This window comes from Abramis brama (assembly GCF_963993115.1).
Source record: "Abramis brama genome assembly, chromosome: 14".
In the NCBI taxonomy this organism is placed as follows: domain Eukaryota; kingdom Metazoa; phylum Chordata; class Actinopteri; order Cypriniformes; family Leuciscidae; genus Abramis; species Abramis brama.
In genome coordinates, this window is record NC_139976.1 from 34849941 (window position 1) to 34864408 (window position 14468).

Sequence of the window (14468 nt, forward strand, 5' to 3'; positions counted from 1 at the left end):
TATTATTTATTTTTTTATTTCCAGAATTATACATTGAATAATACAGTATACACATATTTCACATATAAGGTTGGATTGCAGTGTTTATGAGACAGACAGACAGATAGATTTTAATATAGGCTAAATAACATAGCAAGACCCTTTATTTACCGATAGTTCTGTTATTAGTTTTTAATACATGTCGGATTCAGTTACATGAGAGCTAAATGGCACTGCAATAACAGTTTATTACAGTTTCTTGTTCTGTAATAATAAATAATAACAAACTGTAATAATAAAATAATAACATTTTCGAAAGTTTTTTGTGATGTTAAATTATTTTCGGGGAGGAAAAGTTATTTATTCACCACATATCCTTATTATAATGTCTGGCTTTATTTCCACACCACTGCATTTCAGAAAAAAAAGAAGAAAAAAAAAGAAAAGAAAAAATATATATATATATTCCTCGTTTTTTTTTAAAAGACCTGTCTCCGAACCGAATTCGATTTGTCCGATTTTTAAATATATATATATATATATATATATATATGCTGTTCATTTGTCATACTACGTTATTTTCTATACATTTAAAAAAAATCCATACGAGTCGTAATTAATTTTACTAGATGTCAAAAAATACTAAAACTATTCTTGTTATATTATTCTCATTTGTAAATCGATAAGACTTTTAATTTGGCGGGTGTTTCCCATAATTCCATCAGAGCGGAAACAGATTGAAGCGGAGCCGCACATCAACAGAACTAGTACAAATCTGCGATGAGTTTTGAGTGGCCCTGGCAGTATAACTTTCCTCCATTTTTTACGTAAGTAAATCCACTTGTCAGTGACCGCAGATGGAACAACTAGTTTCGTGTCTACAATATTGTCTGAATAATTTGCTCTATTGTAATATATATACATTTGTACCGTGAATAATGCTGCTGTTTGCATTCCGCTACGGAAGTAATCAAATCACCACAGTTGACACTTCACGCACAGTTCAGTCTCGCGACGGATGAAATTAAGTATAATTATGTATTACAATACTTACAGTTGCAATGTGTCATATAGCATTTAAATGCTGTATGGCATTAAATGCTTAGAAAGGTGAAGGGAAGCTAGTGCGATCAGAATAGCCATGCTTCTGTGATTTGCAACAAGAAGAATATGTAATAAATTAAAATTGCATTATAAAAAGATTAAGTGGAGAACCTGGAAATATTTTGACATTTTGAAAATTGCAATTCCCTGGCCTGGAAAAGTTATTGTAATTACAATTTTGACAACTTATGGAAATTAACACAATTTCAAAAGTCATGGAAATATAAGTTTTGTTAATTCTCAACCCTGAAGTATCTCTATAAGATGGTTCTTAAAGGGTTAGTTCACCCAAAAATAAAAAAATTACCATAATTTACTCGCCCTCTAACTGACCTAGGTGTATATGAATTTCTTCTTTCAGCCAAACACTCAGAGTTATATTAAAAAAAAATATCCTGGCTCTTCCCAGCTTTATAATGGGAGAGAATGGTACCACAGATTTTGAAGCGCATCCATCCATCATAAAAGTAATCCATGCGGCTCCAGGGGGTTGATAAAGGCCTTCTGAAGCGAAGCCATGCGTTTGTGAAAGAAAAATATCCATTTATAATGTTATAAACTATAATCACCGGCTCAAATTCTCAAGTAGAATTCCGTGGAAAAGTCCAAATCGGAAAAAGCATGGGATCAAAACACCATATCACCATAAACTGTTGTTCAATAGAACGATTTTTTTTAAACGATTTTCAACTCAAAGTTTCTCAGCGCCCCAGAGGCCTAGAAAGGTGGTTGACGCATCATTTTAAAGCCCCGACACTGCCTCTTCCAATGCAAAAAACAACCGTTTGGATTATAGAAGCATTTTTCTCTCTTGTAGTCACTGAACACCTTACCTTGAGATAGGATGATATAAGTGTTGATTTCTCATGAAAGCTACCATGATCGGATGCTATCACACATTTTCCAACACTAGAGATGTGTACCTTCATGAAAATCAAAAAGAAATTTAATCCCTCAAAATGGTACCGGTAGCCCAAATTTGGGGTCCCGTCTCATGGCCTAATATGGTAGTTGAAGACACTTAATATAAAGTGGCACCCTAATGTTTTATTATGTTTTTGCAGATTGCAGCCAAATGTTGACACGAGACAGAAGCAGTTGGCGGCGTGGTGTTCACTCGTGCTGTCTTACTGCCGGCACCGCAAACTCTACACGCTGGACGTGCTCGAGGCGCAGGAAAGCCCCATGTTCAACAACAAGAAAATTGAGAGTATCCTTTCATGGACACCACTGCGTCTTATGCCTGGTTCAGATTACACGGTTTTAGCCTGATTTTGGCACGATCCGTTTGACGTAGGGTGTCGTGGGGATTCATAAACGGCAACGGGCGTCGGGAGGCAAGATTCGATCGTTTCATCTCGTATAGTGTGTCATAGTGGGCGACAACCGACGTCGCGTCTGCGATGCTTCAAGACATCACGCAAACCTGTCAACCCTCCCGTTTTTCCCGGGGTTCTCCTGTATTTTTCCTTGCTATCCCGCTATCATCCCGTTTAAATATACTATACTCTCATTCCTGCGTAATAATCAAGAAACTTTACTGCCGTACCATGAGTGCAGCAGGCGTAATGATATGACGCAGCGCCTGAAAATAGGTCTAATAGGTTAGACAAACTTAGTCCTCTGTAACGTTGGAAGTTACCGAGCTGGGGACTATTTTCAAGCACTGCGTCATATCATTACGCCTGCTGCACTCATGGTACGGCAGCAAAGTTTCTTGATTATTACGCAGGAATGAGAGTATAGTTCCTAGCCATATCAGCCTAGAAAATCACAACTTTTCATTTTCCGTCAGTCTTAGTACACGATGTAACCACAGAAGAGTCAAGTTTTAAATAGGAAAAATATCGAAACTCTTTGGTCATTTTTTTGAGAGAGATGCTAATGGTCCTGTCCGATTCAATGATCTATGCTAAGCTATGCTAAAAGTGGTACCGCCAGACCCGGAGTTCGACTGAATGGATTCGAAAACAGTAAAACTCAACTGTTTAACTCTGGGGGAGCTGTAAAATGAGCCTATTTCCAAAAAAAATGGAGTATCCCTTTAAGCGGAAATCCTGCCCTGTAGCTAATTTCATTGGTTAAGGTTGCAATGACGGGAAGGTTTAGGGATCAGTGTTTGGTGTAGGCAATCAGTACTGTGATTCACATGACCAATAAAAACTTTAGAATCGGCTGCAGGGCGGGATTTCCGCTGAAGTAGTTTGGGGGGAAAACCATGTAATCTGACACAGTGACTATTGTAACAGACAAAAAAATTGTGTAATCTGAACCAGGCATTACCTGTCTTTGTGTTATTTTTATATGATGGACATTTTAGGGATAGTTCATCCAAAAATGAAAATTAGCCCATGATTTACCCTGAAGCCATCCTAGGTGTATATGACTTTCTTCTTTCAGACGAATACAATCAGAGTTATATTAAAATATGTCCTGGCTCTTCCAAGCTTTATATTGGCAGTGAATGGCTGTATGTCTTTGGAAGTCCATCAAAGCGCATCCATTCATGATTAAAGTTCTCCACGAGTTAATAAAGGCCTTCTGAAGTGAAGCGATGCGTTCTAACTAGACGGCTGCCGGAAGCTAGTTATTTTATTCAATAAAGTTTTAAATATGGACATTTAGGCCTTTATTAACCCCAGGAGAGCCGTGTCGAGCACTTTAATCATGAATGGATGCGCTTTGATGGACTTCCAAAGACATACAGCCATTCACTGCCAATATAAAGCTTGGAAGAGCCAGGACTTTTTTTTATATATATAACTCTGATTGTATTCGTCTGGAAGAAGAAGGTCATATACACCTAGGATGGCTTCAGGGTGAGTAAATCGTGGGCTAATTTTTATTTTTGGGTGAACTATCCCTTTAAGACCATTCTTTTTCTGCCATTACTTGCAATGTATATTTCCCATAACTTGTGTTGTTTAGGAAAACTTTCAGTTGAAGCCATACAAGTAGTGTTTGAAGAATTGAGAAAAAAAGGTGGGAAGAAACAAGCATTTACAAGAAGACACGGTTTCCCAGGTTGTAAAATGAGTTTTACAGTTATTTTGTTCTTTGCTTTGGCGCAGGAAACCTGGAATGGTTGGATAAAAATAAATCACGATGTCTTGTAATGTGGAGGAGACCAGAGGAGTGGGGCAAACTCATTTATCAGTGGGTGAGAAAGAATATCCTGTGCATTATCAAACACAATGTCACTGTGTGAAGTAATGTGAGCTGAATGTTCTTTTCCATGTTCGGACCATCGCTGAGCTGTACACATTTAAGATGACATGCATGGATTGACTATTGCACTTGCTTAGTAAGGACAGTCATTGAGGTCTCTGTAGTGGAAAGGCCCCGATATACTTCAAGTGAAATCAAAGAATGAACCGGTGTCATTTCAAACTAAATCAGGCGAAAACGAAGTTCGTTTTGAGTTCATTTTGAGATTTCGAAACAGAGTGCCAAAGCGAACTTTGCAGAAAAGTTACCATTGGTCCGGGGTGATGATGTAATAGGTGGGCGGGGCTCTGAGGCTCCGCCTACTTTGACATGGAAATGTTCCAGGTCATTTCTTCTGTTCAATACATCAAGGTCAGGCCACTGTGAGTAAAAACATGAACACACTGTAAAGCTGCTTTATAGTAGAAAGTAAGTAGTTCTAATCGAAAGTAGGCGCGTTTCCATTAAAGATTTGCGAAAACTTTTGCTATTTATTTATTTATAACATTATATCGACAAAAAACTATTGCAAAATGATGGCGTTTCCATTAACCGATGTTATGCGACTAAAACGTAATTTCTTTCCTCTCGCGATAAATCATTCCAAAAATCATGGCAACGGACGTTGGTGAGTTTATATATATATCACAGCCACGTACCGCACTAGACATTATTATTATTATTAATGGAAGGAAATGTAGGCGTTTTATCCAAGCATTAATGGCAAGGAAAGCCCCTTATACTGTGAGCGGCACATATGAGGTGTTTCTGGGTTTTTCTCACTCATTTCTGCTCCGAGGTCTTGATTGTGGCATTTATTTGAGGTTTAGAGTCCAGTATTTCTGTCATTCTTTTGTCTTTTATGAATTTAATAAAGAACTCTGTCTCGTATTCTGTCCAAACACACCGCGCCTTCTACGTCAGGTGACCTGTAAATGCGCAAAAACTGTTTCCATTGCAGTTTTGCGAAATATTCCTTTTTCGAATTGCCTGGAAAACCCCCTCATGCGAGTGTAAAAACTTTTTTGCGATAAATGGGAGTTTTTGCGAAATTGACGTGTTTCCATTGGGCGTATTTTCAATTCGCAATTTCAGTTTGTGCAATTTGAAGGGTAATGGAAACGGTGGCTAGTGTCACTGTTTTTGTTCAAGTGGAATATTGTAAAGCTGCTGCTTTAAAGCATATATTCTATAAAGCGCTATATAAGTAAACGTGACATGGCTGACTAGAGGGCCAAATTGTAGAGCTAGTGCAAAAACGTATCCACATCTATGATCAGATGCTTTTTTAGTGGCTGTTTTCTCACGGCTGTCATTTTTGCTGTTTATTTTGATATTGAGAAAAAGGTGCACAGTGCGTATTTACATATTCATTGTAAACGTCTCTCTCAGCAGTGTTGGTGGCGTCAGGATGTTCACTAAACCGCTGGTCACTTATTTTTACCCCTAAGCGAAGAATGGAAAAACAACTTCACCTTGAGTATATCGGGGCCTGAAGATGTACAGGTCATACATGTTTGATTACTGAAATGCATGTACAGATTACTGAAATGCAGCCCTACCCACAATACCCTACCCACAGATATTCTTAGCTGATTCTTATTAATTACACTTGCAGGTTTTTTAAGTGACGGAAAATGAAGTATACATGCTACCATGATGTATGGATACATTACAATTAAATGTACAAAACAGCATTTATTTTGAAATGGCAATCTTCTGTAACATTATACATGTCTTACTACTGTATACTGTCACATTTGTGACCATGGACCACAAAACCAACTTTTCTGAAATTTAGATTTATACAGTGAGGAAAATAAGTATTTGAACACCCTGCTATTTTGCAAGTTCTCCCACTTGGAAATCATGGAGGGGTCTGAAATTGTCATCGTAGGTGCATGTCCACTGTGAGAGACATAATCTAAAAAAAAAATCCAGAAATCACAATATATGATTTTTTAACTATTTATTTGATAGATAGATAGATAGATAGATAGATAGATAGATAGATAGATAGATAGATAGATAGATAGATAGATAGATAGATAGATAGATAGATAGATAGATAGATAGATAGATAGATAGATAGATAGATAGATCGATCGATCGATCGATCGATCGATAGATGTTCTGATACTTATCAAACTGATGCTGGTTGAACTTCATCCACACACATGATATAATTCTGACAGCTGGATTTATCTATGCATTAATTGTCATGTCAACTCTGTTTGCTGATGAAAACATTGCATTTCACTTATTTTGTCCTGCAAGTGATCCGTTAAGTCGAGGTGTTTAAGTGCACTTTCTTTTTCCCCTCAATTGTGAACATGTAGGTTTCCAAAAATGGTATGGTCAACTCGGTGTTTACACTTTATGAACTCTCTAATGGGGATGACACGGAAAAAGAAGGTATAGAATTATATGTAATGTACATTGCACCACATCAGTAACATAGTCATCAGTCATCACATCAGTATAAAATATATATATGACTGGTATATATATATATAAATAACTTTCCTGGTTGGGATGTACTGGGATCACTAGGAAGCAGCTGAGGTTGCACTGATCTGTTGTATCTTTCAGAGTTTCATGGCCTGGAGGATTGGATGCTGCTGCGTTCACTGCAGGCCCTGCAGGCTGATGGGAAAGCAGAAATGATCTCGATGGACGATGGAAAAGGAGTCAAGTTCTTTTGAATCAGGTTTTCCCAAGTCAGACTTTGGGTTTGGGTGTTGGGTTTCTGTCAGCCCAGCGTGATCTTTTGTCTCAGTCCGTTGGGATCTTGTTTGGACTGTATATTACACTCCACTGCTAAATCAGCAAGTCATTATTTGGCACATGAGCCCAAACTACATGTAAGGGTCTTCCTTGTTGGAACATGTTTAAATTGGTGGTTTTACACCTGTCAAAACTGGAGCCGAGTTAAGAAACCAAGATTTTGTTCTTCACCATTATGCATGCAAAGCGAAATGTCAGACCAAAACTAAGGAATATCAATATCTTAATGTAGATTGAGACTAAATTAATTTTTTGTGTACATATGTTTTTATTTCACTCCTGTTCTTGCTGTCGATCCTGAAGGACTCTAGTTCTACTTGAATCTTTGTTCTGTGTAGAACCACAAAGCCAAAAGACGGTCTTCTAATCTCGAGACACGACTTTTGCGAATCCTGCGATGCTTCCTGGCTAAGATAACATGTTCTTGAGTAAATGTCTTGTTTCTGATTGCGGTGGAATTCATATCAACAACATTTTGCTGAAATCTGGTTGCGTTGACTCCTTTCCCCCGACTGTCACTGTATCTTACCACCTTTTATACCTATGTAATACTGTACAAATAAACGATGGAGACGTTTTCAGTTCTCTCCTGGAAAACCCCTTGAAAATGCTCTGTGTTTGTCTTTACTGAAGTGCGCTTGCCTTAAATATTTGATTTTCATATGTGCTTGGCGGAAGCATTGAACCACGGCTTACAGCACAAAGTCATTTTCCTATAATTTGAAAATAAATCAAAAACTAGCAAAAAAAAAAAAAAAAGATTACATATTTTTTTGGTTTTGCTGTGTGGCCTTTCAATTTTCCATGCAATTATAATTGCCTGACTAGTGGCCGGTTTGTGCGTTGCTCTATGCTTCTAATGGAAGAGTTGATATGCTGTAATTATTACTGTTGCTCATGGTCTCTCGGATATGTACAGAAATGTTTAAAAATAAAAATCTATTTTATACAGTGCACAAAAAATCATTTTAAATTGCATTTAATTTAATAATTGTTGGAAAAAAGTAGCAGATTGTTAAAAGTAGCAACTTAAAATTGAAGTTGTTTAGTCTTTTCTTCACAATTGTTACGTATATCCAAGGGAAACGGCTTCTCGAACAAGAAAAATTGATTGGATGGTTGTGGTTTGCTATTGGTGGATCTCATGAGAGTCACAGGTTGAGTCACAGAGTCATCAGAGAAGAGAAGAGAAGAGAAGAGAATGCTGGTTAGATTACTAGTCCATTACAGAATATGAGTTGCATGATAAAATTTGTAGCTTGTAATGTAATATATTACACATTGTAGGTAATGTAATCTGACTACTTTTGATTAGTTTTGACCTATCTGGTTTATAACATTGATTTAAACAGGACAATCTTGTACCAAATAAAAAATACAAAGAGAAAGAAAAATTATTCCATTTTTTTTCTTCTTTTTATCGACAACATAAAGTGCATTAAACATTACATTATGTCAGGGTTTCCCATAGGGTTTGGGAAGGAACTACAGGGGGTTCATACATTTATGAAAAGCTAATAATTAATTAAATCATAATTAATCAAGTTAAATTAAAATAAATAATTTGAAAATAAATCAAAAGAAAAAAACTAGCAAAAAGAAAAAAAAGATGAAATATTTTATTTGTTTTTGCTGTGTGGCCTTTCAATTTTCCATGCAATTATAGTTGCCTGACTAGTGGCCGGTCTGTGCGTACAATTCCATAAAACAGGACATTTAAAAGATAAAAAAGAAGATTTAAGGAGAATCAGTGAATTCTGAATAATTTACTGTCATTTTGTGAATAATAAATAATCATGTAAAAAAAAAAAAGTATTTTAAAAAGTGTTATAATCTCAATACAGTATTTAATTTTTGGAATCTAATTATGTAATCCAGATTACATATAATTTATTAATTTACATATATTTGCTAAATCCAATGACCTTCTGTTTTTACCATAGAGGTTTTTTACATGTGCCAGTCAGTAAGAGAGAAAGAGAGACAGGTGGCGCTCACGTGCGCGCGTCATGAAACAGCGCCCTCTGCTGAACATCCTTTACAAAATAATGCAATGCATCTTTATTAATCATCCCTGAGGGCCAGTTTAGTGTTGAACACAGATAATGGAACAGACATGGATGCAAGGGTACTAATGTACTTATAATACATTTTTAATTTAACTTAATCAGATAGGCATACATTTTGCAGCCACTGTATGTTATGGAATATACAGTACAATGTAGGCTATTGAACACAATTGTGTAAGTTGAAAAAATATATATACTACACAATTATTAGAAGTACAGGAGGGAAGTTCCTGAGTAAATTAGCCTCCGTTATGAATGATGCTTTGTTGGTTTAAGTTTCTGGCACCATTTGAACTTGCGCTGGATAATGTGAGCTGTCCCTCAGATCCTGGACCTTTTCTGGTTTAGACGAGCTAGAGTTCATGAATACAATCCAGTGTTTTTACAGCAGATGTTTACTATGGTTTGCAGAAGGTTTTTGCTCTTGGTTGTGAGAGACATAGACAAACAACATACTCTCCATATAAGAGACAATGATTTTACAGTTAATAATGTATTGCTTTTGGTGTGCTTTGTTGGTTGTGGATTTGATAGATATTATTAGATATGAAGCTCTGTGATATTTCTGTTTTATTTTGGCCCATTCTGCTGTAGACATTGTGAATCAAAATCATTAATAGGGTCATGAAACAAAAATTGTATATTTAGGAGTTACTTAATTTTAACAAGAAATGCAAAAGATTTGTGTTTTTTTTTTTTTTTTTTTATGTGGAATGTTGCTTTTATTAGATGACCAAAATAATTCAGACAAAAACATGACAAGCAGAGCCCTTTTTAAATATATTATTATTAATTGTATTTTGGGGGCAGAATAATTCTTTAATAATCGTGTCCTAAATCCAGCATGAGAAAAGTCTAAAATAGTCCACCCAGACTCTATGGGGTGTGTGTTATTCTTTCAGCTCATAGCTAAATGTGAATTTAGATGTCAAGTTTCTTGTATATGAACGTCTATGAATAATGAAATTCAAGGACATCTTTAATAGTAATTTAATGAACTCTTTGAAGTAACTGTTCCCAATTGATTTCTTGATTGTCAATTTTATGATAGGCTCCATAATAAATACACATATAAATTTTAACTAGATGAGTTTGTAAATGGCTTGAGAAACTGTAATGTCGTTTAAATAGATCTTTATACAAGAACATAGACCTGTCGCGACGATTATCATATCTGGGTGGCCTCTAAAAATTTAACCCCCCTGGTCCAGACCACGTGATCCTGTTAAAACGATTCACTCAAAAGAACGGATCGGACATCGCAAGCGAACCGACACAAGGTGTTCTAATGGCACAGATAGATCTAGGCACTGACTTACTCAAGCCTGCAGTGAAACCCAACGCTGTGCGGGACCATAGACTAAAAAATAGTGCTGGACTCACTCACTCAGGTGAAGGGGGCGGAGTCAGCCGCTCGCTCACTGTGAAGAGCTGTAGTGCACGCGCGCCTCTGCAGAATGCGAAGCAACCGCGCGCGCGTGTGGAGAGACTCGAGTTTAATGCGCTATTTCAAATCTGGAGTCATTTCAGACTGCTCTAAATAAGGTAAATCTAAGTTCACTTGCGCGTTGTGTGGACGTTATATATTCCATATAAAGAACGATATCTCTTTTATGTTGTTGTTGCTGTTGTTGTTATAACCTAATTTGCTGTTATATTTGTCATATTTTCTTGTAAGAGTGAAGAAAAGACGCAACCGTCAGGCACATAATGTTCTTGATGCTTTGCGTTTAATGCGCGCGCTTGTTTATTTTGTCTTTTCCCATCCAGTTTGTGATGCTTTGAGCGGTCCTCATCATGTCTCAAGCCGAAGTTGAGTTCGCTGGACGTGGTTTTCCAGGTTTACCTGTTGAATTAGAGGAGGACTGTCTCCCCAGAGTGCCAATGCTGCGAACGCACTCCTTGAGCGCGAGGAGGAACTCATACGTGCTTCATAAACTCAGTGTGGATATTGACCCGCAAATATACACTGAGACACTCTCCAAAGCGCTGTCATGGTCTTCTGAAAACATATTATCAGAGAGAAGAACTGAGGAAGATAAAACAGACCATGCATCTCCAAGTTCTCCATCTTTGGTCTCCAGCCCAGAGTCTTCTGCACCCAATCCTGCAGCTCCAGAGGACTGGAGAAGCTCCGGCCAGACGCCTCTGTCCCCGGCTCAGGATGCCAGTTCAGATTCAGACATTGAGGGGTCCAAGGTCGAGCATGTGGTTCCACGACGCCCATTTGTGAGCAGACTGGAACAGGACGAGAAAGAGGACATCGAGACCAAAGCGGTGGCCACCTCACCGGATGGAAGGTATCTGAAGTTCAACATTGAAATTGGGAGAGGGTCGTTCAAGACGGTCTACAAGGGGCTGGACACTGAGACCACAGTGGAAGTGGCATGGTGCGAGTTACAGGTAAGGTCTCTTTCTTTAAAGGTATGGCAATGTTTTAGTTATGTAGGATAGTCCATGCAGGTTTAGACATCAGTTTGCAGTCATATATTGGTGTTGGCGAGGATAATGATTTTTAGACCTGATGCACAACCTATCCATACAGTATACTGTAATAAAGCAAATGGAGCAGATGTTCCAGATGTGTGGCTTACAAGCCTATCAGACCATTCTTCTGTATTTGACTTCTGCACGGATGCATGGAAAAGCACATGTGGGCTGTTTTAGCTGCCTTGCTTGGAGTGTTTTTGTCCTAAACAGAAATCTAAAATGAAGAGCCATGAACCAAACCAAGCCAATCCGAGATTAATCGCAACATTGTCACATTTGATTCGCAACAAATCGTCATTGACATTCGGAAAACAAAATTGTGAATTTGCTATTCGTCCCATAAAGCATTGGAAATGACATAATGAACAGTATAGTAAATCAATAAATCATTTATTGAACGTATAGTCCTTTATTATAAGTATAAAAACATGTTAACATATGAGTAGCAAGAGCTACTTTTCTCAGTTACACTTTACAGGAAGGTTCCATTTGTTAACATTAGTCAACATGAACTAAGAAAAGTTCTAAAGTATTTATTATTCTGAAGAGACTCAATCGCTTTATATGATGAACAGATTTAATTTAGGCTTTTATTCACATTTAAACATTGTTCGGCAAACATAAACAGAAGCTCAACCGATCCTGCTTGACATGCGAGAATGAACCTCATTGGTTCTTGCAGAAGCTCAAACGTGCTGCGTAACACGAGAATGAACCTCATTGGTTCTTGCTGAAGCTCAAACGTGCTGCGAAACACGAGAATGAACCTCATTGGTTCTTGCAGAAGCTCAAACGTGCTGCGTAACACGAGAATGAACCTCATTGGTTCTTGCTGAAGCTCAAACGTGCTGCGAAACACGAGAATGAACCTCATTGGTTCTTGAGAAGCTCAAACACTCTGCGTAACACGAGAATGAACCTCATTGGTTCTTGCTGAAGCTCAAACGTGCTGCGTAACACGAGAATGAACCTCATTGTTTTTTGCTGAAGCTCAAACGTGCTGCGTAACACGAGAATGAACCTCATTGGTTCTTGCTGAAGCTCAAACGTGCTGCGAAACACGAGAATGAACCTCATTGGTTCTTGAGAAGCTCAAACACTCTGGATTTCATCAAAAAGATCTTCATTTGTGTTCTGAAGATGAACGTCTTACGGGTTTGGGACGACTTGAGGGGGAGTAATTAATGACAGAATTTAAGTTTTTGGGTGAACTATCCTTTTAAATGTTTTTTTTTTTTTTTTTTTTTTTTTTTGGGGTAGTTATGGGTAGTTTTTAACTGTGAATTTGGCAGTTAAATGTGTTTCAAGAAGTTTTCAACAACTTTTTCCCAACAAATGGAAATCAAGTTGAATTTCTCCTTGTGCAGAAGTGAATACTATCACTAATCAATCTCAGAGCTTGTGGAAGGTCTGTCCTGAAAGGTTAATTAAAACCAATATCTTGATGGAGAAAATCGATGTGATTATACTTCTCTTCGCTCAGGTTCAGTCAGGCTCTATGTTTATAAAATCTAATCAGTCGTGCTGGATCATGTGCAACAACTGTCCCACTGAACAAGATGCTCTCATCTACGTGCAAAAGTCTTTTCTCTGTTTCTATGCTGTGTAAAGCTCAAACATGTTTTTGATGTTGTACCTGAAGCTGTAGGGGGATTTGTGAAATCACTTGTCCAGGTTTGTCTACTTTCTCCTGTTTCTCTTTGACCTTGATCAGCATTCTGTCGACCAGCAGCAATAATGCGCGTCAGAGTCAGGCGGTCACTCTTTCCACACTTAACTGTGTTAATACATGCCTTCCACACGTCTCTGCGTTCATTAAGAGAGACGTTCTCTCACAGACTCACGTACACACGTACTCACGTTCTCTCACAGTCCACCAGAGGATCACTGTTTGGGGTTGCTCTTTTGGATATTTCTGTTGTGCTTTATTTTAATATCAACTTTGTTTCAGAAGTTTCCTAAAATGCCTTAAAAACAAATGATTCAGAATACAGAGCTGCATGTAAAATGAATCTTGATTACATAGTATGGATTATTTGGTTTAAAAAAAAAAAAAAAAAAGATATATATATATATAATTAATAAACTATAATATAAAATATTATTTCATAAAGCCCAGTTTTAATATTTTTCTGAATCCAGTATTGAGATAATAATTTAGATCATATATTGTTAGATAATAATTTCGATAATATATTTTTAAAATGCAGAGAAATTTCAAAGGAAGACATTTGTTAAATTGTTGCCATTTTTAATCAAACTGAACTGAAGTATGATGTCTTTAGGTGCTTTTAGAAGCTTGACAATTCACTGACTTTTAATGAGTGGACAAAAATGATGGAATATTAAAAATAACTTTACTTGTGTTTCGAAGATCAACAAAAGTTTTTTCAGTTTAGAACGACATGTGGAAACTATCCCTTTAATGGTCTGGATCCATTTAATACTATGCTGGCTTTTGGAAAACATGTTTTGTTTTGATAGGACTGATAGGAGTGGAACAGGGCTGAGTTGGCAGAGTTATTCAGAAGTGTAAACACAGGGTGAATGTGCATGTGAGGATTTGTTGCACCTGTTGCTTTCAGCATCATGTACTCTTGTGATGATGGGGGTTTCTCAGGGGAAAGTGAGGCCCGGATTATGACTGTATTAAAACCGGCGATGGGATTGATGTATCATATCGTATGATGATAATTCAAAACACTCAAACGCTCCCAATGCCTGAAGGTCACATTCCTAGTATTTTGAGGGAATTGCTGTAATATCAGCTTGAACTAAAGGGATAAAAGGGAGCTTTGGGCTTGAGATTGAAGCGAAACACAGAACCTAGTG

At 37.4% G+C, this 14468-nt stretch overlaps 3 protein-coding genes across 4 annotated transcripts in view; 2 read left to right on the forward strand and 1 right to left on the reverse strand.

The window, feature by feature from the left end:
* The window catches only part of LOC311096687 (integrin alpha-X-like), a 569425-nt gene that overhangs the window by 301471 nt on the left and 253486 nt on the right, over positions 1-14468 (reverse strand). The gene's annotated exons all lie outside the window — the stretch shown is intronic.
* On the forward strand, positions 695-7685 carry vps25 (vacuolar protein sorting 25 homolog). The gene is made up of 6 exons (XM_084136048.1): positions 695-806; positions 2148-2293; positions 4012-4065; positions 4155-4243; positions 6630-6705; positions 6883-7685. The coding sequence occupies exons 1-6, from the start codon at positions 760-762 to the stop codon at positions 6993-6995; spliced, it is 525 nt and encodes a 174-aa protein (XP_083992174.1). The 5' UTR covers positions 695-759; the 3' UTR covers positions 6996-7685.
* The window catches only part of wnk4a (WNK lysine deficient protein kinase 4a), a 60578-nt gene continuing 56493 nt past the window's right edge, over positions 10384-14468 (forward strand). For both annotated transcript variants that reach the window (XM_084135972.1, XM_084135973.1), the window contains exons 1-2: positions 10384-10691; positions 10917-11549. In XM_084135972.1, coding sequence (XP_083992098.1) covers positions 10944-11549 — 606 coding nt within the window. In that variant the 5' untranslated portion in view covers positions 10384-10691; positions 10917-10943. The remainder of the gene's footprint in view (positions 10692-10916; positions 11550-14468) is intronic.

Excerpts from the sequence above, each read along its gene's own strand:
- vps25 (XM_084136048.1), top strand. The coding sequence starts at position 760 with ATGAGTTTTGAGTGGCCCTGGCAGTATAACTTTCCTCCATTTTTTAC. Across the intron at positions 2,294-4,011 it reads CAACAACAAGAAAATTGAGA|GAAAACTTTCAGTTGAAGCC; the intron begins GTATCCTTTCAT and ends TGTGTTGTTTAG. Across the intron at positions 6,706-6,882 it reads GGATGACACGGAAAAAGAAG|AGTTTCATGGCCTGGAGGAT; the intron begins GTATAGAATTAT and ends TGTATCTTTCAG.